The following is a 22,939-nucleotide window of genomic DNA, read 5'->3' as shown; positions in this document are numbered from 1 at the left end:
AACCAAATCACCCATTAAAGTTCTAGGCTTAAGATGGGTGATATTCTTTCGGTGCAGGCGACGTAATCATCGATAGTGAGACGTTCATGATTGACGAGGATATGTCGGTCTAGTGTTTCAAAAATCGAAAATGCTATGTATACGATTTATATGTACGATAATTATACGATTGCTAACAGATAGTGAATGTCACGTGTTACTTCGTTAGAAACGGCTAGAAAATACCATGGGATTTGGTTGTGTAACGCTACATAATCGTATATACAGTAACTTTTTTAAAAAATGTTTATAGATGTATTGTGTGCGTGTTTATTTATAGCGATGAGTATGCGTGTTTTATGATTACCTATGTTTCTGTTGTGTTTTAAAAATACGAGGATGCCCTCTAGAAATTAAAATTGTTTCCCACAACATCCGCAGTGAAACCGAAGAAAGACGGCGGTTAAGCCTAACCTCCTCCGGAAACCCGGCAACGCGCGGTGTCGCGAGGAGGCAGCCATTAAACGCGCCCCGCTCGTACGCCGCGCGCGGAGCCACAGACCAGACCAGAGCACCGCACACAGCACAGCGAGCAGCAGCGAGCGAGCGAGCGAGACATCAGCCATGGCTGTGCCTCTGCCTCCCCCCAACCTCATCATCACCCTTCTCCCCCTCGTCTAGACACCCATCATTGCCCCTCCACGCCCCCCGCCTCCTCCTCCTCCTCCCCGATCGTCTCCTCCTTGCCCTTCTTGCACCGCGCGCTATATATAGCCAGCCGGAGCTCGACCTTCCAGACGCATCGATCGACCGGTGTTCGATCTTTCTTGCTGTGGGGATTTCGCCATGAACGCCTTCTTCACGTCGCTGGCGAGAGGGCTGGACGACCTGAGCAGCGGCGGCGGGCTGTCGTCGCTGCCGGCGCTGCTGCGGGCGGCGGCGCTGCTCAGGGGGCTGCACTCGCAGCTCACGCTGCTGGTGGGGCAGCTCCACCTGCCGCCCGGTGGGCGGTGGCTCGACGAGTACATGGACGAGACCGCGCGGCTCTGGGAGGCTTGCCTCGCCGTCAAGGTCGGCCTTGCCGCCGTCGAGCGGTATTGCGCTGCCGCGTCTTGTGCTGCGGCCGCCATGGATGACTGGCTCCAGGACCCTTCCCCTCTCTCCACTCGCCAGGTTGGTTGGTTGCGAAACGTGTTTGTTTCTGTGCTGCGACACGCCATTAGTGGTTCTTGCTCTGTTTGTGTGTTTGATCGATTGATCGCTACTATGTGTTCTTTGTTGGATGCTCTGTTTTTTTGTGTTTATGGAGATTTGTTTGATCGGTGCAGGTGATGAGGGCGATCTCTGCGTCGAGGAGGGAGGCCATGGCGGCGGAGGAGGAGAACCGTGCGCTGTCGGAGGCGAGGATCGCGCCGCTGTCGCTGCAGCTCGACGAGCGGCTGCTGCTGCGCGCCGCGGACGCCAGGTTGAGCGGCTTCAACGGCTTCCGCGGCCTGCTCTACGCGCTGCACAACGCCAGCTCGCTGCTGCTCCTCGTCCTCGCCTCCGGCGCCGTCTCCTGCGCCGCCGCCGCAGCGGGGCCGTGCTCCGCGGATGGCGCCGCGGACGCCGGCGGGTTCGTGGCGTCCATCGCAATGCTGCAGCAGAGGATGGCGGAGGAGGCCGACGCCGACGGTAGCGCCGGCGCGGCGCGGGGGGGCATCCGGATGTACGAGTTCCGGTGCGCGCGCGCCGCCGTGGAGGCGGCGCACGAGGAGGTGGAGCGCGCCGTGGCGGCGGGCCCCCGCAAGCAGCAGTGCGAGGACGGCGACGGCGGCGTCAAGGACAAGGTCGACGAGCTCAAGGCGTGGCTCGACGTGCTCCGGACCGGCACCGACGGCCTCGTCTGCCAGCTCGACGACTTCCTCGACGACATTGTCGAGGGCAGGAAGGAGCTCTCCGACCTTTGCAGCCACTGATCGATCGACTGCAACACCATCATCATCGCCATGGATGATGGCATGAAATGCTTCATGCTTCGCGTGGTAGAGTACTCGTACTGTACGTAGTAGTAGCAAGCATAATCTTCAGTAGCGAGTACGAGTAGTAGTTAGTGGTACTCGATGAGACAGAGTGTGTCGCTGTCACAGCATTTTGCTCATGATGTTGTTGTTGCTGCTGCTGCTGTTGTTTCCATCCTGTTGCTGCGTCTCTGCCATGAAAGGTGCCATGAAAGGAGAGGCATGATGGGGATGAGAGAGAAAGGAAATCTTTCTTGTTGCATTGCAGGAGTAGCACAGGCAGTTGCAGTTGCACGACGGAAGGGGTCGCCTTTTGTTTGTTCGCCTGGGGAGGCAGACGTGCCGTAGGTCGGGCTACTATCAGAGTTCTACCATAATGCGAAAAATGGCCGAAACTTTGGTTCTCTCCTACGCCCAGTAGACCGTAGCTTCCAGCTTCAGCATCAAGAGTCCCATTCTTTCTTTCTCATGGGAAGCATGAAGCATCTGCATGAGAATTACGTCTACCATACTACTTTCTCCTTTATAAATTGATCATCGTATAAGTTTATACACCAAAACTAAGTATAATTTAAATCACATCAATAAAGATATTATGCATACATTCTCTCATAATGTATGCATCGATTAAAACTCCATGTCAATTAAGAGTATACCCTAGCACGCACACGTTCTCTCATACTGCATTAATTGTATTCCTATAAAATCCTTGTCCATATAGTTATACAATGATCAATTTGAGAAATTTTAGATTCTATTATATGATGATCAATTTATAAAGGAGGGAGTAATTTATTATGTCTCTCATTTTAAAATAGATACTAAAATGACATGGTATGTGAGTATGTCTAATTGTCTCTTGTTCATATTAGAACTGTCAGCTATCATGAATTGGGATAGGCTTGAACCAAAAACCTTAAAAAGCCCTTGTGATGACTGATGAATCTATGCTAAGACACATCCATTTGCTATCAGCAACTTCTTTTTCTAGGTTAGGTGATTAATCAATCACTGTGAAACTTGATACTGAGAAACGAGAAGACCTTAAAAGGAAGTGTGAAATGCCAAGATCTCGCCCTCTTTTCTCTCTCAATTGTTTTTGTCCCTTATACCTAGTGATCAGTTCTTTACTGGTAGTGGCGAGCTCACTTCCTCATAAGTCATCATTAAGGACTCCACTAGAACAAGAATAGGGGGAGAAAAGGGGTTTAGATTCCTTATATCCCCCTCAATGAGAAAAGAAAAGGCAACAAAAGGAAAGCTTAACTAATGTTTCATTGTCTCTAATCAGGAGAGATGCTAGACAGAGGCCGAGTTTAGTTTCAAACTCCTTCAAACTTCCAACTTTTTCATCACACTAAAACTTTCCTACACATACAAACTTCCAACTTTTCCGTCGCATCATTTCAATTTCAACCAACCTTCAATTTTGGCGTGAACTAAACACACCCAGAAAGATAAAAGGGATTCGGGAGGAGTGATTGAGAGTCAGAGAGATGAGCAACTGAACACCATCAGTGTAAAACACAACACACACTGCGACTGCAGCTGCGACCTGCTAGTCTACTCCTCCGGCTTTTGGTGTTTGTCTGATTGGATTGATGTCCCAAGAAGCAGAGCAGATGGTCGCAATGATTAAAGGGGTTCTGGAACGGCAGCTGGAAGCTGCGCCGCTTTCTGCTCCGCATTGAAGAAAAGGACCTGTGTCGTGGCTTTCTTCGCCTTAAGCCCCCCGGATCGGGCGATCGATCGATGGATCGGACGCCGCACACCATCATTTGCACGGAGGAAAAACGGAGCAAACCGATGTGATGTCCATGGATCGGCAACAAACCGGAGCGAAGCAAATCATGGCCGAAAAGAAGCGTATCAATGGTCAAGTACGGGCAAAAACAAAACCGAGCGAGGGAGGCGGCAGGCAAGGGTCAAAAGAGGAGATGATAACCCATCTCAGCTGCAACCGGAATTAGGCTGCTACTACTCCTACTCCTACTCCTACCTAACATGCCAGCTATACCAAATCTTCATGATGGGTTTCTCCCTATACAGCGAACAGGGGAGTACCATGATGCAACCTGCACTGTGCTTGGCTTACAGCGTTTAGCGAGTAGGAGTACTCCAGTACAACAAATAGTCAGATCTTGACAGCCATTATTGTCAATGCGTCAGTGCTATACTGATAGTGTTACTACTAGTCTCACTGTAATGTCTTGGTTGTTCAGGGCTTCTGGTTATCAACAACAACATGCAGGCAGGGCGCACGTAAGTCAGCTACTGATATCACAACTACCCTGTAACATCTGGATCAATACAGTTCAGGCTAGACATAAACACAAAATAGATTTAAGATCCTTACGCATGGAGGAAAATTATCTCCTATACAAAGCCGTTATATGAAGGTTCAATACGTTACATAAATGACAACTCAGAAGTATGCATGTACAGCTTCAGTCAAGACCAATTTCCAACAAAAGAAAAAACGATCTTTCCCTATTCTGCTCCTGTTGAAAGAAACACTTCGGCAAAGAGTGAAACGGTTGCTAATTCCTGATGAATCTGGACAACCTCACCAAGATATGTACACATACATGCACACTCATACATCAAAACCTGGCATTGCAAACTGCGATGCAAAATTCTCAACCTGGTTACGGAGTTCTATGATATCTTTATTGTTCTGTAGGCCTCTCAGGAATTCCTTCTGCATTTTTCCATGTTCTTTCATAAGATTACTAGCTATTTGGGTGGCTCTGATGAGGAAATCTGCGATCACCTCAAAGTCATCTTCCAAGCAACCTCTAGTAGTCATTGCAGGTGTTCCTGTATGTAACATGACAGTAAGTAGAATACAATAGTCTATGTTTTATGTAGAAATGACAAAACAGTAAGAAAAAACAGCCATGGTGTATGCACTAACCAATCCGAACACCCCCAGGAGATATTGAGCCATTATCCCCATATATCGGCATCTTATTTATGGAGATGTGGCATGCCTCACAGACCTTCTCAAAGTTCTTTCCTGTAAAAATTTGAACACAATACATTAGAAACCACATGCATTTCCACATCTAAATTGTAGAAATAAAGTGTCAAAGAGCAATAGTACTAGAGACATGACTTTAAGCAATTAAAGAATGGATTTTTTTTTACAAAACTCTTACAAACGATGATATCAACCGTTTCGTTTATCTAGATGGAAGTTATAACATAACTAGATGTACTCATAGCATGACACACGTCAGAGTTAGTAAGAATTTAATAAGAAAAACTAAGTACGTATAGACTTTTTTTCCAAAAACTAAGTGCTAAGCTACATTAGCATAGCAGAGATATTTCAGTTTCCAGGCACCCACTATGAAATTAACACACCCCCTGATCACAAGTTTACAAACAGATTAATTAAGAAAACAGTAGGCAGAATTATACCAGTCAAGCCTAAATTTCTGAGGTCCCAAAGTACCAAGTGGTTATCGGTGCCACCAGTAACCAATCTGCATTTTCTTCTGAGTAAGGCTGATGCCAAAGCTTGGGCATTTTTCTTAACTTGTATGATGTATGCTTTGTATTCAGGTGTTGCTACTTGCTTCAGAGTTATCGCCAAGGCTGCAATATGATTATTATGGGGTCCTCCTTGCATTGAAGGGAAAACTGCAAAATTTATCCTGTCCTCGAAGTCATAATCATTCTCATCCGCTTGAGAAAAAGATCCAGTACGCCTCCTTAAGTTTTTCCCTCTCCTGAAAAATATTATACCACCTCTAGGACCTCTCAGATTCTTGTGAGTAGTTGATGTAACCACATCACAGTAATCAAAGGGACTACGGCATTCCTGCAAAAGTTAACAAGAAATAAACTGTCAGTAGTCAATAAATGCTCAGCAACCACAGTATGAGCATCTTGTATAAATAAGAATCTCGCAACAGTAAGGAGCATGCAACAATATCACTATTACAATATGAACATCAAGAACATTGAACTAGCTAGATTTAGCAGTAGAACCAACTAAGAACTTTTGTAGTTATTTATTTTGATTCAGGGGGCAGACCCCCGGCTTCACACAATGATGCCACACATTAAGGAAATAAAACATTTCTGAAGAGTAGCAAGTGTAGGTAGCATCTAAGCAAACATGAAAAATGCAACAAACTGATTAAGGATAATTCTAACAAAAGCTATTCTATATGTTTCTAAATGTATAACCTAGTCATCATTCTCAAAGTTTGACATAACATATATGTGAAACTATCTCAAGTTGCCATATAAAAATGACATTGAAAAATGCTTTGAAAATATTATATTGTGTATTAATATTAAAACAGCAGTAAGACGTACATGGAGACTGCAGTTTCTTAATGGAATGAATATTGATAAGATATTGCGGTTAATAACGATAACACATGCTAGTAACTTAGTTCATCAGCATGATTTCCATCACCAGGGGAAAACCCCATAAGCTAGCACGAATCGATGTGGACTCGCAGAAAATATAGTTATATAGTTATCTTTAACAGATGTAAACATGACTAGAAATGTTACTCCTGCCTTAGGTTCCCTAAAGATCAAAATGTTCTATGATAAACTATGTTCAAACTCAGTTTGAATATGATACATAACTAGCTGCAAAATAGTTTCTTCAGGACTACAGTATCAACTCAGTTTGAATATTGTGGTTAATAGCGATAACATGTGCTAGTAACTTAGTTCATCAGCATGATTTCCATCACCAGGGGAAAATCCCAGAACTAGCATGGATCAACGTTGACTCACAGAAAATATAATTCTGTAGTAGTTATCTTTAACTTATGTGAACATGACTAGAAATGTAACCTTAGGTTCTCTAAAAATAAAAATGTTCTATGATTACTATGCTCAAACTCAGTTTGAATACGATACATTGATAACTGACTGCAAAATAGTTTCATCAGGACTATAGTATCAGCCTAATCGTCACATTAGAAACATGATAAAGAAAATCTTGCATTGTGATGTTGAATGGTTCAAATCAACAGGACTTAACAGATAGCCAGGTAATGAAGGTAGCCAAAGATTGAAACTCTTCTTCAACACGTTTCTGGGCAGCTAGCAGCAAACCATACTAACAACTAGGCTTTTCAGTCGTGATTTGAGTAATTCTGCTACATTTCATACAACATAAATAAATGATCCTTTATGGTAGTTATTTACCTTGGCCGCAACAAGCCCGCTGATATGTGCCATATCGCACATGAGCACCGCACCGCACTTATCAGCAATGAGCCTCATCCGTGCAAAATCCCACTCCCTGGGGTATGAGCTCCCACCACATATGAGAATCTTAGGGTGGAAATCCATTGCCCGCTCCTCAAGCTTGTCGTAATCAATATACCCAGTCTGCGGATTCACCTTGTACGACAAGCTCTCGAAGAATATGGATGCTCCAGACACCTTCTTACCACTTGGTGTGTAGTACCCGTGGCTGACATGGCCACCGGAAGGCGGCTCGAGCCCCATGATACGGTCCTTGGGCAGGAGGAGACCTGTGTAAACAGCTAGGTTTGCAGAGGTGCAGGAGTATGGCTGGACGTTGACCCCCCAGCAGGCGGGGTCGAGACCGAAGGCGGCGAGGGCGCGCTCATGGCAGAGGCGCTCGATGCCGTCGATGTGCTGGTTCCCGCCATAGTACCGAGCCCCGGGATGGCCCTCAGAGTACTTGTTGGTGAGGTGGCTGCCGAGCGCCTCGAGCACCGCGCGGCAGACGAAGTTCTCCGACGCGATCAGCTCGATCCCGCGCACCTGGCGGTCGCGCTCGAGCTCCATCAGCGCGTGCACGTCCGGGTCGGCCTCCGCCAGCGCCTGGTTGCCCCACGCGCGGACGGCGCCGCGGCGGGCCTCCAGATCCGCGCCGCGCTCCGCCGTCGCCTGCCGCTTCGCCGGGTGCAGCGACGAGGAGGAAGACGAGCAGGAGGACGCCTCCCCTCCTCCTCCTCCTCCACCTCCTGCCCCGCCTCCGCCTCCGCCTCCGTAGAGCGCGCGGCGTGGACGCTTGACGCAGAGCGCGTGGCCGAGGAGGGAGAAGTGCTGGTCGCCCCCTTCCTCCCCATCCTCCTCCTCGCCTCCTCCTCCCCCTCCTCCTCCGCCGCCACCGACGCTCTTCTCCGGCTTGGCGTCCTCCATGTCATCGAACAGCCGCAGCGGCCCCGTGACCGCGTGCCCGCGGGCGTGGCCGAGCGAGTGGAAACCCAGCGACAGGTCCGACGATTCCGGCCGCGAGAGATCCATTCCCCCTTCGAAATCCCCCAACCAATTGGCCGCAAATCCGCAACCCTAGCCCCTCTAACCCCTCACCACCACCACCACCACCACCGTTACCCCCTCAACAACAACAACACCGGCGACAGCAACAACACCGGCGACAGCAGCAAAGGAGGCGGTCGACGTCGGCGGAGGCGATGGGAGAGAGAACCATGAGATGTGGGGAATTGGGGCTTGGAATTTCGCCGAACAGCACACGCGACGCAGCGGCGGATTGGGTGGAATCTGAGAACCGGAGAAGGGAAGGTGAGGAGGGGAAGGGGGGGGGGGGATGTGTGGTGGACTTCTCTTTGTTTTGTTTTTAGGGGAGGCGTACTACTATTGATGAAGACGGAAGGGGAGGGTTGGTGGGTGGTGGTGTGGGCGTGACGAGAGACGCGGATGCGGCTTGGAGCATGGAGCACGGACGACGGGGGGAAGAACCTGGACGGGAAACCGGCTGGGAGGTGGTCGACGCACCTGCCGCCGACACGTGCCGGTCGGGCTACCCCGTGTGGGCTGGGCCCTTTTTCTGGGCCGTGTCGACGAATCGACGATTGACTTCCGACATACTGCAGGTAAAATTTGTTACATGACAAGAAAAAAAAGTTAGTAAAAATGAAGGATAAATTAAACTCGATACAGTGGGATCAATTGTAATTTTAATATAGTATATTTTTAAAAAAAATTACACAGTACAACGTAGACACTCACACGAACGTACCCTCACCCCTATAAACAAAGTAGAAAACATTCTTATTATTTTATCTTTGTATTAATTACACAGTACAACGTAGACACTCACAACGAACGTACCCTCACCCCTATGAACAAAGTAGAAAACATTCTTATTATTTTATCTTTGTATTGCTACGAAGTTATTTTTGGACGATGAAACTAGGTAAATTCATAGATAATTTCCAAATATTAGCCGTCTGCTTGGTTAGCTAAGACATTGGCATTGCTAATTATTTGACTTATTTGATTCTATAACGTATAGCTTTGGTAGTAACGAAACGAAGGGCTAATCTTTTTTTTTTTTTTGCCAAAAGTTCTGGCAATAACCAAATTCTTTCTATAGCTACTAAAAATGACAATTTTTTTAATACAAAAATGACAAAGTTAGAATAGCACTAAACTAAAACAAGGCAGTTCTTCCCTTTTACTAGGTTTCTGGGGTGACAGTGACACCGTGGAGTAGACCGGTAGTACTGTACAGAAGAACTTTGGCCCTGTTTCTAAGATCACGGCGGTCCAACGTGATGCACATGTAAAGCGTCCGGGTTTCGTTGCGATATTATGAGTTTTTTTAAGAACTCAATAAAAATATTATGAGTTAGTGTCCATTTTTTTTAAGTTGGATAAGCTTGCGTTTGATGTGCTAGTGCCTGCACATGTCACAGATTGGGACATCCCTGCGCTTTGCATTCTTGCACACCATGGATATGGTGGATGAATGATGAATCAGCTTACATTTTTGGGAAAAATTCAGTGGCGTATGAAGGCAATATTTGTATTCTTTGCCAAAAAAAAAAACAGATACGAGATAGATTATCCTCCAATAATGCGCACCTTTTCTATACTTTCAGGAAAGCGGAATTCCAGTACCTCGTATCCAATTCCTTTGCACACAGCAGTTAGCTAGCAAACGTACCAACCTCTTCAGTGAAAACAGAAGTACCAGGAGGGATCCTTTCAAAAATACTCCCTCCGACTCAAAATATAGTAACGATGAGACCTATCGACTATGAATACGGACATAAAGTATATCCAGATTCATAGTCCAATAGTGAGTCTCATTCTATATTTTAGGATAAAGGTGGTAGCAGTAGTACAGTACTGTACCAGCTGGGTTTACATCAAACAATGTTTATTATCAGGACTAATCTTTTTCGCTACTAAAATTAATGGAATTGTAACGTAAAATAAGCATTAATAGAATTTTGTACTCCTACTTACCACAGAAAACGGGCAAAAGAGACTTGCCGGCAAAGCATAAGCATCAAAAGAAGTCTAGCTTCTGGTCTTCACTGTCACAGGTCATAGATACACTGAACTTTCCCTGTTGTTGCTAGCCAGACAACCTAGTCCAGGTTCAGTGAATCTGTACCACAAATCAAGTCTAGGATATTTCAGCGTATTACTGGTTGGATTCAAGCCGGGAAACGATAATAACAATGTCTAAAAGAATAAAGTTATTTTCAAAAGATAGTACATGAATACTTGTCGGTTTTGTCACGCCGTGATATGTCTCCCTCTGAATACTTTCACTAGTAGAGGTACATGGTTGCAAAGTTTTTACTGTTCCGTCCCATAAAAAACCCAATCCTAGCAAACAAATCCGGACACATACTAGGGTTAGTCTTTTTTTTTTGGGACGGGGTAGGTTAGAGATGAGAATAAAGGTTTCGACCCATATACTTTATGGCGGTCCATATATTGCTAGAAAACTTTCGCAAGTTTTTTACCCTCGAAACTTTTAGATTTGTGATCATCGGATCATCCTGAAATTTATGCATGAAGGGAAAAATTGCTAGAAAGAAATTTTCACACACGTCACGCGCAAAAAATTCACACCTAATCGTCGCGGATCCACTCGCTCGACCTCCTCTTGGCGAGGCTGGTGAGGGGGTTGGGAGGTCGGTAGCGGCGATGACATCGTTGACAGGAAGGGCCTTTGACCGCGATGACAACGGCTTCATCTTTGCCACCGAGCTTGCGCGCTCCATGGCTGACACCAACACCGACCTCCACGTGACATCTCCCACTCCGGCGGCGCGGCGCTCCCATTGGCCGCCCTTCTCTTTGCTGCTCACGGCTAGCCGCCGGATGCCATCGGGGAAGAAGCAAGAAAAAACAAAAAGGAAAAGAAAACTAGAAATATAGAGAGAAGAGGGAAGTAGTGATGATGACATGTGTGGCCACATGGGCCCACTTGTTTTTTTGTTTTGTTTGTGTAACCGATATGTGGGCCCCACATATTTTATTATTTTTCCGCATTGAATTGCCATGCAAACACTATGTTAATGCCACGTGGCAACGAAAAACTAGTCAAATGATCCATGTATGCGCCACGTTAGCTAAAACCGGAGTCAATACTGATGAGGAAACTCGTTTGTACAGTTTTATAAGTTGGAAGATGCTTTGTATCCTATTTTCTAGACCGAGGACAAAAAAAAATCATATTGGACGATAAATTGAGGGACCTAGAGAGAGAACTTATTCATTTTATCTAAAAGCTTCATCTTTTCGCTTATGCTTATGCTTATCATGCAAAATTTGATTTTTTTAACCTTAAATTTGTAGTTGATTTTAGGGTTTTCTCATTGAAGTTTATTTTTCAGCCTTTACTTTTAGATTGCTAAGAACACATATATAAAAGATTTATTCACATATTATTTTCTGTTTGTAAATACACTGTTGGACTTATTTACATAAATTCACTCATGTCTTGATCCCTGCTGTGCCGTGATCTTCCTTGTACACACATGCACATCTCTCACTCAACTCAACTTACTCAGCCTTGTTTATACTACTTTCTCCGTTCCAAAATATAGCTACCTATTACATGATGGGACATTATCTAGTACTACGAATCTGGACTCCAGATTCGTGATGGGACATTACCTAGTACTACGATAATGTCTCATCATGTACTAGGTAGTTATATTTTGGGACGGAAGAAGTAGGTATTTAGGAAGCAGTACTGGGCCAAATACATCATGGCCTTGAGAGCTTATTAGCAAATGGGCTTTTGGCCCATAACTTAGATGAAGTTTAGTAAAAAGCCCAGCAATATTTGGATCTCTCCTTTTTTTTATTTTTTTATTTCAGCCCCCTTTATCCACATCCCCATCTCCGCTTCCCACCAAACCGAGCGCCATCGCGATGCCACCTCCCGCCGTGAGCACGGCGCCGGTAGCTCCGGTCGTCGCGTCGTCGTCATCGGCGGCGGCGGCGGCGCCCCGTAGACCTCGCTCGCTCCGCCTCCGCGTGACCCCGTACGCCTCCGTATCCTCGTCGTCCTCCCCTTCCACCTTCGCCGTCTCCATCCCACCGCCGCCTCCAGCGAGGCATTCCCGCAAGCAGCTGGTGGGCAGGGACGGCGCCCCCGCGAAGCCCGCGAAACCTCGGGTGTTCTTCCTCGACGTCAACCCTCTCTGCTTCCGCGGATCCCAGCGCAGCCTCGGCGCCTTCGCGCGCTGGCTCGCGCTCTTCTTCGCGCACGTCAGCCTCCGCGACCCCGTCGTCGCCGTGAGCACGCACTCCCAGACCCCAACGAAGGAATCGTCCTTACATGCTCCTCTCAGCTAGTCACTTATGAAATTATCTCTGCTTCGTGTTAGGTTTTGGACGGGGAGGGCGGGAACGAGTACCGGCGGCGGCTGCTACCGTCCTACAAGGCGCACCGACCTCGTGGCCCTGGTACAGGCGCCGATTCGCGCGTTATCGATGTTCTTCGCGAGTGCAATGTTCCGGTAGGTGAACCAGATCTTTTATATACAGATTACTAAAATCGAGAAATCGGCAACGTTTTCTTAGGTAGAGCTCTGAGTTTCTGACGCTGAACAAATCTGCAAACGGCAAATTCAGGTCGTCAGAGTCGATGGGTATGAGGCAGATGATGTAGTGGCTACCTTAACAGAGCAAGTTTTACAGAAAGGTTTTAGAGTTGTCATTGGCTCACCAGATAAAGACTTCAAGCAGCTGATATCTGAAGATGTTCAGTTAGTTATGCCCATTCCTGAGATTGGCCGTTGGTCCTTTTATACGCTGAGGCATTATGTTGCACAGTACAAGTGTGACCCAACCGCAGATTTGAGCCTCAGTGAGTATATGTCTATATTTTATGTATTATCCTACAATGTAAAGTTAATTTTATCATTATTAGGAAATCTAGCTAACTGATGCATCGAAGCTATTCTGCACAGGGTGCTTCATAGGTGATGAAGCAGATGGTATTCCAGGAATACAGCACCTTGTTCCTGGTTTTGGTCGGAAAACTGCAGTGAAACTTCTAAAGAAACATGGTTCATTGGAAAATTTGCTTAATACAGCTGCAGTTAGAACTGTTGGCAAGGACTATGCCCAGGATGCTCTAGTTAAGCATGCAGATTACCTGCGGAAAAATTATGAAGTTCTCAGCTTGAAGAGGTATGCTTTTTTCAGTAATCATGAATATTCAAATCTTATGTCTGGTTGTCCTACATTGTTATAAGTACTTAATGTCTTCATTCTTTGTTGCCATATAGATGGTTTAATGCCCTACTGAGCTGCAGAGCTTACCTACAGTTTCTTTTATCAAGTCTATCTTGAAGTGTAGGTAGCACTCCTAATAGCAAATGAACTTATGCTTTCTCCTAGCACAGGGATGTAAAAGTTCAGCTTGATGACAGATGGTTATCCACAAGGGACTCTTGCAACGACAGCAGTGTTTTGTCTGACTTCATCCTTAAATTTAACGAAGGGCAGAATATCAGGTAAAACTCAAATTCTGTACCGACCATGTTTCTTCATCACAATCTCTATGTAAATTCAATAAAAACGAGGAGTTGGTAGTTGAAATATTAGTTAGAAATAGCTAGTTCCTGTCACTCTGATTGTGCCGTTCACTTGTTTTGGTATTTTTTTAGTTTTTTTTTCAGAGAATTTTGTAACATATCCTTTCTGGTAAAAATATGAAAATGGAAATCTTTCTACACTGGCCATTAAATAGATGAATTTACTTGCCCAACTCAGAGTACCTGGATCACCTTGGCTATATGCAGAAACTTGTGAAGTCAATCTTTTTGGTGTGGTTGGTTCTAGGAGTAAACTGAAATTAGTATATTCTTCTTCTTTTTGCAGAGGAAATTAGTGTATTCTTGGATCCATCAAATAACTCCTTGCTACGGGATTCCTGATAAGTTATTCTTCTTTTAGCGGCCTATTGTTGTAGTATCATTTCAGAAATGCAGTTCATTATAGATGCAGAGTAGAAATCGCATTGCCAGCATTACAGTCGTTTTCCCCCAAGTCACTCATGCCCTGGGCTAGATATAGCATACGTGAGATGTACTGCCTCTTCAGTTTGGTTAATGTTGTAGTCTAGTGCTAGGACTGTAATTTTGTATCAGTAGCCGTTCAAGGTTCTAGAAGAGCAAGGAGTAGTATCTAACCAAGTACCAACCCACATTTTGATACCAAGTGCGTGGTTATGTGCAAGCTATACTGAGTCATCAAACAGCTGCCTACTCAATTCTTCTCGTCTGTCACACTATCAACATAGCTTAAACCAAGAAGATTCAAGAAGTAGCAAAGTGTGCATTCTGAAGGGCAGTCGTGATGATATATTGATATGAAGTGTCCTCCGATGCTTTTAGTGAGAATTGGATCTTCAGGGTTTTTTCTTTCTGGCATTCTGCAATGTTATTAAGGTGTAGCGGCAGTTTAGGGTACTACTCCCTCCGGTCACAAATAAATAACATTTTGAAATGCGTACAACCAATATGTTTAAACCTTGATTGTCAATTTCTGTTTAAATATTTCAATTCAGCATTCAAAAGTAATATGGTTAGACTCGTCTCAAAAATATTTTCAAAATATTATAACTTTGCTATACTTGTTGTAGTATAAGTTCTATATTGTAAAACAAGTGCATTGATGATTGTGTCATTATCTAAAATGTCACTTATGTATGACCGGAGTAATATGCTTGTTTTTTTAGATAATAAAGAGTAATATGTTTGGCTTGTGAAATCTGCTAACACCCATGGACAGAGAACCCTTTATTTTTCTTCAACAGGAACTGTCATCATTAAGCGACTAATGTCGCTTCTTCTTTTATTAATCAACCACATTATCTAAAAAAAGATCATTGGATATCCTAATTCTGCAACCTTAAACGTTGCAAGGATAATCAACGGATGAACACCGAACGTTGTAAAGGGTTTTCGAAAGAGCATCTCGTTGCCCCGAGACACGTGGCCTGAATCTCGGTGACTTTGGTCGCGTATACTCATACAAGGCTCCAAAAAGGGTTAATAGCCCAAATAGTGGGCATCGGTTTTGCAACCGTTGCCATGAAATGGAATCCGAGGTTCAGCCTTCAAGTCATGCCCATCTTCAGTAGAGTACTCCAGTACTACTACTTGTGTATACAGAATTCAGCGCTTTCAGGTTTCAACTGTTTCCTCACTTTCTCGGGCAATCGTGAGTCAGTTTTTTTCAGCCTGTTTCAGAATGTTGTTTTACTGTCTAACTTAACCCAGCTCTTGAGTCGATGAGTGGTACTTCTGTTGCTCTGGCACAAAATATAGTACTGTCAAATCTGCAGGTACATAATTAACGACAGGAGATTTAGGATTTACAATCGGTCATGATGATCAATCTGCAGTGAGGATGCAAGAGTTGAACTGGAGAGCGAGCGAGCACCGAACAGAACTTTTGCAGTTCCCGAAAACATGGTATGCTTTAGGTTTTCGCCTTTCCCTGCTTTCTTTCTTCACTCACTACTAGTACAACTTTGGAGCTGGAGTACAAAACGATTCACTTTCATTTCCTAGCTGTTATATTCTCGCCTTTATACCTCGCCAAATGGAGTGCTAATCCTAATTGCGGTTGCCTAATTGGGAGCAGGAGTAGCACTGAAAACATCTCCTTTAGCACCTATGCATAATGCGAAACACGCTACTTGTTGGCGGTCTGGCTGGCAGATTTGGGTACCCAAATGTATCTGGTTGTACCTGGTCTACTGATAGTTGAAATGAAGTGGCTCACTTATCCTCATCATGTGCTGTGTTTTTAGCTCTTGTGTTTGATGGCAGCCGAAATAACTCGACGCTCTCCTTTGTCATGCCAGATTGCCAATTGCTGGCTTCTGCTCACCTTACATCTGTTAGCAATTAACAGTACGGGTTTGTGGTGCAATGCAAGCACGCAGCCGACCGGCTGGCAAACAGTCTGTGTGACTTTCATGTCATATCTTGGGGAAAAAAAGGTACTAGAGCACATTAATCTCTAGACGACATAGCACTGGATCTGCTCATATGCTCTCTGGACATTGCACAAGTCAGGCATTGTGTTGAACTGACGAAGCACCGATGCTGCTGCTGCTGCTGCAGCACGAAGCATAAACCAGACACGCCTAATCCTGCACAAATCATAAACCAAACAGCTTTGTAGCCACACGATATGGGGTCACCAACCAACACAGGTTTAATTTACCTGCATCGCCAAGTTACGGAGGAATCCCATCCACGATTACACTGCTCAGGCCACCGACCGCGCTGTGGATCGCGTACGCGTGCGGGCAGCGTGGCAGAGTAGGAGTACGAGTCTTTTGATTGCCGATACGCCGCGCGTGATTCACGGCCGCAATCCTGCAAGCATTGGCTGGACTGACCAGCACCAGCGAGTGGAGCCGCGGCATCCGTCGTGTAGCTGAACTGGAGAAACGACAGGGACACCTCAGTCACGAAACCCCCCGCAGCACACACCAACACGTTCGAGCTGCAAGCGAAGCCCAGCCCAGCCCAAGGCGAGATGCGTGCGCGACCCCGTCGCCTCACGCGCCCGGCGCCCGGTTAGGAGGACCGCGAGTCCGCGGCCACATGATACCCTCTGCGGCGCGCGCGGGAGGACGAGACGAGCAGCGGAGAACGACCAAAAAAAACGCAGGAGGGAGGAAGGAATCGGAGCCGTTTTAATCGCGCGCCGTCCTCACGCGTGCTCGCGTGTCAGATCCGCCTTGCCGCTCTGTCCGTCCGTCTCCCCGGTTGCGCGTGCGGCGTGACCGGTCCGCGCGGACGCCAGTTGGGAGCGAGCAGCACGCACGCACGCATGCACGAGCTGTGTCCGTGTACGGGCAAACGCATCAACCCGCTACTCAAATGCACTGTCACTGAGAACGTAGTACTACAAAATACCTCAAAAGTTATTACTATTAGCGTCTCACCGACCATGTCCTCGTCGGGGACGGGAGGGGGAGTCCGGTGTACGTACGGCAGTCTGGACGGCCGTGGCCGTGGACCGGCGCCTAATCGGTGGCCCCCAGATTGTCGCTGGCTTAGCTATAGCTGGTCCCTGCACCGCGGCGAGCCCAATCCGGACTGGTCACTGGTCCAAGTATCGTTCCAACTGCCCCCATGGATGCGCACTTCCCACCGCCTTGTTGCAACTCTGTCGCGTTCCAATTTATTAGCCCACGACGCGAGAGCGATCTCCGCCGCCGCCGCCGCCGCCGGCGGGGACCCAGACATGCGCGCGCGCGAGGACGGAATTACTGAGGCTTCCACCGTGCTCATCTCAACTCCTATCAGTAGCACTCACTCCGTTTCATTTTCAAAATGTAAAGTGGGCCACTTTACATTTTGAAAGGAGGAAGTACTCCTCAAGCGAGGTGAGGTTGAGGCCAGCCGTCAGCCGGTTGACACGGAGGAAGAAATAAACTCATGGTGCTGTCTGTCTGGCATATGGGCGAGTCCCTACTTACACAAGGTTTTCAATATCCCGATTATTATAATAGTATATTACGATACTACGATTCTACCATGTGAAAACGATACCGATCCCACATAGTATCCTAAATTTCATAGTATCTCGATCCTACTATTCATTACTATACGATCCTACGAAATCTTAGGTGATATCCCGATTGTACGATCCCTACGATACTACAAAATATTATTTAAAATAAGATGGTTTAAAAATAATGTAAATAAATATGCTCAAGTTTATATAGAAATCAGTTAAATATATCAAAACCAACGTGGTTTCTCTTGATAAATGTCTATATTTGCATGACATATATTATTACTATATTTTTTATATAGAATGGCTATATGCAATTAATTTAAGTATTAATTAAACGTAAAAAAAGAAAATCTCATAATATTCCGATATGATTCTACGATATGATACTATTTAAGCAAAACGATGCTACCTAGTAGTATCTTGATACTGGCAACCTTTCTTACAACCGGAGACACGTCCTGTGGCCGCTGAATAAATGGGCACGCAAACGTCAAACATGACAAATGGTGCATGTCGATGCCATTGCCTTGCCACCACTAATCATCAATCATCAGGTCGTCTTCTTCTTCTTCCTCTCGCCATTAAAAACACAGCCATATGCAGCCATGCAGGTATGGGACCTTTGCCTCTAGCCAGTCTCATTGGTTCAAGCAAAGACAAGAGGGCAACACACAGGGTGTCAACACTTGAGACTCAAAACCAAACCTGTCGAAATGGCTGGCCGGAATGCCCGGGCGCACACACACAAAGCTGAAAGCTCTCTTCTGCTCGTCCTCCAAGGGAATTTTTTTCAAAGCTCCCTTGCACTGCACATGGCCAAACTGGATATGAGGCCTTTTGGCCCTATGTTTTTTTTATTCTTTCCTTTGCTGTCGTGGTCAAAGGAGGAGAGGAGAGAGTTTCTTGCACTGCTGCATTGTTCTTTTGCCTTGTTTATCTGCAACAGCTGTTTCTCCTGTGGCTGATTGGCGCTGGCGGATTGTTTTGAGGGACACGATGACAGCCTTGGAACAAGGTTCTGGATGTTGCTCCACCCACGCTTAGTTTATGGCCATCATTAGCAGCACAAACACCTGGAAGATGCCTAATCGCTTTCCTGCTTGGCCTGCACATCTTGTCCTCATGCTGTTTGTTCGTTTAAGGCAAGTCAGGCAGTAAGTAATTTACAAAAGGGAGAAGTCAAAAAACATGTTTTCTTTTCAGTCAACAGGAGATACAGAAAAGAAATGGATGGAGGGTAGTTCTCATTTTGCAAGTGAAACCATGATCATTTTGCAATTGATCCTTACTTGCAGGAAATGGGCAAGCAAAAGGTTAGAGAATGGAAATCAAGATTATATAATTCCCTCAGATTCTGAGAGACAAGGAAATTAAGAGGAGAAATATAAAGGGTAACATGGATTGGTGAATGATGACAAGTACTTCTAAATTTAACATGTCCATGAGAATCCAGAGATGCAATGTACAGACAGATATACAAAGCAGCAGATATTCTTCAGTCCTTCCACAATTTTTGTCCTCTGCCCTCAACAAACCATCACGATGTCATTATATCATATCAACCCTCTCCTTCCAACTATCACAAAAACAAGCTCACTTTGGTTTTTAATTAAACAAATACAAAATGTGAACCAAAACAGCAAAACCAATAAATTAAAGAACCAAAACCAAAAGGTTTCTCTTCCATCAGGGAATGAGTTCAGCTGCCATTGTGGTGAATCTGGTGATCAGGCAGCTGCAACCTCAAACGGACTCACTGGTGCTCTTGACCTTGGATCTGTAGAGGAGCTTCTTCTTCTTTGATGCAGGGTTGTTGATCGTTAGCACAATCTTTCCTGGCTCGCCAACCTTGAAGCTGCCTTTCATGATTGGTTCCTCATTTGCAGGCACCTTCCTCGTTTTCTGCACGATGACTGTGTATCCACCCTCGGCATCAGGAGTGAACTCTGCTCCGTAGCTCACCTCCCATCCAAGCACCCGGAGCTCCCATCCAATCGTGGAATTCTACAAAGGTTGCAAATTTCATATATAGGGAAATAATCAGTATCAGCGATCAGTGCATCTAAAGATTGTTCTAGGTAATTTGGCACGTACACAAGGACCAACCTCAGTGACAGGAATCTCAACGGTTTCTTTCGATGAAGGTTTGATAGTGAGCTCGGTAACGGCGTCTGAGGTGGTGAACTCAGGATCATCTTCCTTGAAGAGACCTCCGAATTGGACAGGGACTTGCTCTGGTGCGATATATCTGCGTTTAGATAGCAATACATGAGCAAATTAAACTTGGAAGATCGAAAATACCAAAAGCATTGATTCTCAATGGTTTCTGTGTGCAAAACCTGAAGAGGGTCTCAGCTGATTTGGCTGGGCTGGCAAAAATGAACTTGCTCTTGGTACGCTGCGTGAGGAACGGGCTCATCATTTTGTTGGCAGCGAGATACCACCATGGCACATTGATGAACACCTGCACACCATGACCCAACCAAAAACATTTGATCACATTTCATTAACTGAAACTATTGGAATGAACTACAAATTGGTATATTAACAGCCTTACAGAACTCCCTCATCTGATCGTACCAGAAAAAGATAGAACAAAAGGAAAAGATCCCAGCTCGCGCTATGATTAACAACAAAGCACACGCCAAAAGACAACAGTCAACTCAGGCCAGTACTAAAATTGGTGCAAAAGAGCTAGCAGTGACACCCTAAAAGTTCCAACCTTTATCACATTGCCTAAAGAACAAAGTTTTAGCCCAATCATTCACTTGCAACGTTAAACTACAAATGCATTAATTAAGAATTGAATCCTACAAACACAAATAGCTACTCTAAAATTGCTTCAGTTGCAAAGAAATAGCTACGCAAATAGCACTAATCAATGGCAGTGAAATCATTAGTACCTTCTTGGCGATGAACTCGGGGTAGTTGTCCTGGAGCAGAGCAACGGCCTGGCGGGTGACGGCGCGGTGCTTGCCGAGCATAGGTGGCGAGTTCTTGAGGTCTGTGACCTGAACCATGGAGCAGATGCCACTGGGCGAGAAGTCGAGCTGCGACAGGATGCCGCGCTCCAGCAGCTGGATGCGCCACTTGAGGAAGCGCTCCCGCTTCTCCTCGTCGCCGAATGCCTTCTCGTACAGGTCCTTGTCCTGGAATTCGCCGTAGACGTTGTAGCACACGGGGTGGCCCTCGCGGTCGGCGCCGCGGTAGAACACCACGCTGTCGAGCTCCGGCAGGGCGAGGTCGGCGTCGAGGAGGGACTCGATGCCGAAGCGCTTGCGCCACAGCACGGCCGACCTGAGCATCGCCATGGCCTCCTTCACCTTGAACTCGCGCGCGCGCAGGAACTTGAGGAGCACCGTGTCGGTGCGCTCGTCGTCGCCTACCAGGGGCACGCCCCAGATCAACACGGGCTCAGGCGCCGCCGCCGCCTGCACCTCCGGTTCCGGCGCCGCGGCTTCCTCCGTGGCGGCGGCAGCAGGCGCAGCAGCAGCGGGCACGACGGTTTCCTCGATCGCTTCCACCGTCTTGGTGGCCGCCTCTTCCTCGGTGACCACGACGGTCTTCTCCTCCGGCTCCGGCTCGGCCGGCTTGGCTTCCTCAGCCGGCGCCGCCTCAGCTTTGGACTCCTCCTTGGCCGGCTCGTCGGCCGCCGCCTCGGCCTTCGGCTCCTCGGTCTTGGCCTCTTCGGACGACGCCTCCGCCTTCGGCTCCTCGGTTCCTGCCTCCGGCGGCGCCGCCGCCGCCGCCGCCACCTCGGCCTTGGGCTCCTCCTCCTTGGCCGGCTCCTCAGCCTTGGGTTCCTCCTCGGCCTTGGTCTCCTCCGCCTTGGTCTCCTCAACGGCGGCTTCAACCTTCGCCTTGGGAGGCGGCGGAGGGGGAGGCAGATTGAACTCACAGGCGGCGAGGGCGGCGGCGATCAGCTGCTTGAACTCATCGAGCGCCTTCTTCTCCGGGTCAGGCAAGTCCGCCACCAGGTTGCTCTCCTCCTTGAACGATCCGGTCCCCTCTATCGCCCCGGCCTCATCACCTCCCGCCGCCGCCGCCGCCGCCGCCTCATCCTTCTTCTCCTCCTTCGCCTCGGCCTCCACCGCCGGCGTCTCCTCCTCCACCTTCTTCTCCTTCTCCGCCTCCACGGGCGCCTTCTCCGCCACCGCCACCTCGGTCGTCGCCGCCACCGCGGCGGGCGCGGCCTCTGGCTGTGGCTCCTCCGCCATCTCCCCTCCAAAGAACGCGCTCGCGAAAGGAGGAGAGCACGAGATCGAGAGAGAGTGAGGTGGGGGATTAGGGTTTGGAGGATTGGGGAGGAGGCGGCGAGGGAGGGAGGAGAGATATAGGGGGAGGAGGAGAGCAAGGCTGTCAGTGTGAGTGCGAGGCCAGCTTTGGGTTCGCTTGCTTTGCTGCCTGCGTTTCTCGCGTTGCGGACTTGCGGTTGCTAGCTGGAATGGAAGGAAGGGGAAGAGAGAAGCGAACGAGGCGGGCGGCGGGGGCGGGGGAGAAGCCGAACGAATAGGTGGGCTGGCGCGGCTGGGTGGGGCCCACGTCATGTAACGGATTAGTTTCCGTTTAATGACGTGTTATTTGCTGGGTTTTTTTTTAAGAATTTCTGTTTGTACTTTTTTTTGTTTCTTTGGGTAAAAATGAAATGGACGGCGGAAATCGGAAGGGGGCTGCCGATTTATAGCACTTTAGCAGAATCCAATGCTGATAGAAACTACAAAATACAAAAACTGAAATGTAGTTTTGAATGCATACGATTAGATTTATATTGGAATAAGGAGGATTTAGTGCATGTTCTTTTTTTTCAACTCCGTAGTATAATTTTCTCGTTTCCTGTTAACACGTTTTTAAACTATAAAACAATATATTTTAAAAAAATCTATATAACTTTTTGAATAATCAAATAAATTTTTAAGTTTGTTATAATTAATATTTAATCAATTATATGTTGATGAGCTTTTCGTTTTACGTATCATACTGAAGGAACAAACGCAGCCTTACATGCTGCAGGTCCCTGATAGCTGAATTTCTCAGGAGAGAGATCTGATTTATTTTCAGCTGAAGAAGCAATAGGAATTCAGAGCTAGCATAACTTGGCATGGTTGAATATATTGCAAATCTGACTGTCTGTTCAGTTTTAAAGTTCAGTTCAAATGACGGCCATAGAGTTATGCTCA

The 22,939-nt window shown here is 46.8% G+C and overlaps 4 protein-coding genes and 1 long non-coding RNA gene across 8 annotated transcripts; 3 read left to right on the top strand and 2 right to left on the bottom strand.

Moving 5' to 3' along the window:
* Positions 1–774: 774 nt before the first annotated feature.
* Positions 775–2,241, top strand: LOC4324774 (uncharacterized). The gene is made up of 2 exons (XM_015776890.3): positions 775–1,152; positions 1,308–2,241. The coding sequence occupies exons 1-2, from the start codon at positions 826–828 to the stop codon at positions 1,935–1,937; spliced, it is 957 nt and encodes a 318-aa protein (XP_015632376.1). The 5' UTR covers positions 775–825; the 3' UTR covers positions 1,938–2,241.
* A 2,097-nt stretch (positions 2,242–4,338) lies between these two features.
* On the bottom strand, positions 4,339–8,518 carry LOC4324773 (serine hydroxymethyltransferase 7). The gene is made up of 4 exons (XM_015766253.3): positions 7,164–8,518; positions 5,406–5,808; positions 4,897–4,998; positions 4,339–4,799 (listed from the first exon to the last, which is right to left on the bottom strand). The coding sequence occupies exons 1-4, from the start codon at positions 8,235–8,237 to the stop codon at positions 4,576–4,578; spliced, it is 1,803 nt and encodes a 600-aa protein (XP_015621739.1). The 5' UTR covers positions 8,238–8,518; the 3' UTR covers positions 4,339–4,575.
* Positions 8,519–12,119: 3,601 nt separating this feature from the next.
* LOC4324772 (uncharacterized) lies at positions 12,120–14,759 on the top strand. 4 transcript variants are annotated; one of them, XR_001546879.3, is made up of 6 exons: positions 12,120–12,503; positions 12,596–12,727; positions 12,843–13,077; positions 13,181–13,403; positions 13,614–13,729; positions 14,097–14,759. XR_001546879.3 is itself a non-coding variant. In XM_015787910.3 (6 exons), the coding sequence occupies exons 1-6, from the start codon at positions 12,138–12,140 to the stop codon at positions 14,104–14,106; spliced, it is 1,077 nt and encodes a 358-aa protein (XP_015643396.1). In that variant the 5' UTR covers positions 12,120–12,137; the 3' UTR covers positions 14,107–14,759. The 4 variants fall into 4 exon arrangements, 2 of the variants coding, with proteins under 2 accessions (XP_015643396.1, XP_066162318.1); XR_010738273.1 differs by having other exon boundaries at positions 13,502–13,729; XM_015787910.3 differs by having other exon boundaries at positions 13,619–13,729.
* Positions 14,760–15,557: 798 nt separating this feature from the next.
* Positions 15,558–16,019, top strand: LOC136354699 (uncharacterized). Its single transcript, XR_010738275.1, has 2 exons — positions 15,558–15,694; positions 15,867–16,019. It is a non-coding gene; the product is annotated as an uncharacterized lncRNA (long non-coding RNA).
* A 3,152-nt stretch (positions 16,020–19,171) lies between these two features.
* On the bottom strand, positions 19,172–22,240 carry LOC4324771 (patellin-3). Its single transcript, XM_015765817.3, has 4 exons — positions 20,666–22,240; positions 20,102–20,226; positions 19,869–20,010; positions 19,172–19,766 (listed from the first exon to the last, which is right to left on the bottom strand). Exons 1-4 carry the CDS (start codon positions 21,977–21,979, stop codon positions 19,506–19,508), a joined length of 1,842 nt encoding a protein of 613 aa, XP_015621303.1. The 5' UTR covers positions 21,980–22,240; the 3' UTR covers positions 19,172–19,505.
* Between the last annotated feature and the right edge of the window lie 699 nt (positions 22,241–22,939).

The sequence above is a fragment of the Oryza sativa genome, chromosome 1 (assembly GCF_034140825.1).
Source record: "Oryza sativa Japonica Group chromosome 1, ASM3414082v1".
In the NCBI taxonomy this organism is placed as follows: Eukaryota; Viridiplantae; Streptophyta; class Magnoliopsida; order Poales; family Poaceae; genus Oryza; species Oryza sativa.
The sequence above is the reverse complement of the archived record's forward strand: the minus strand, read 5'-3'. Positions and strand labels throughout refer to the sequence as shown.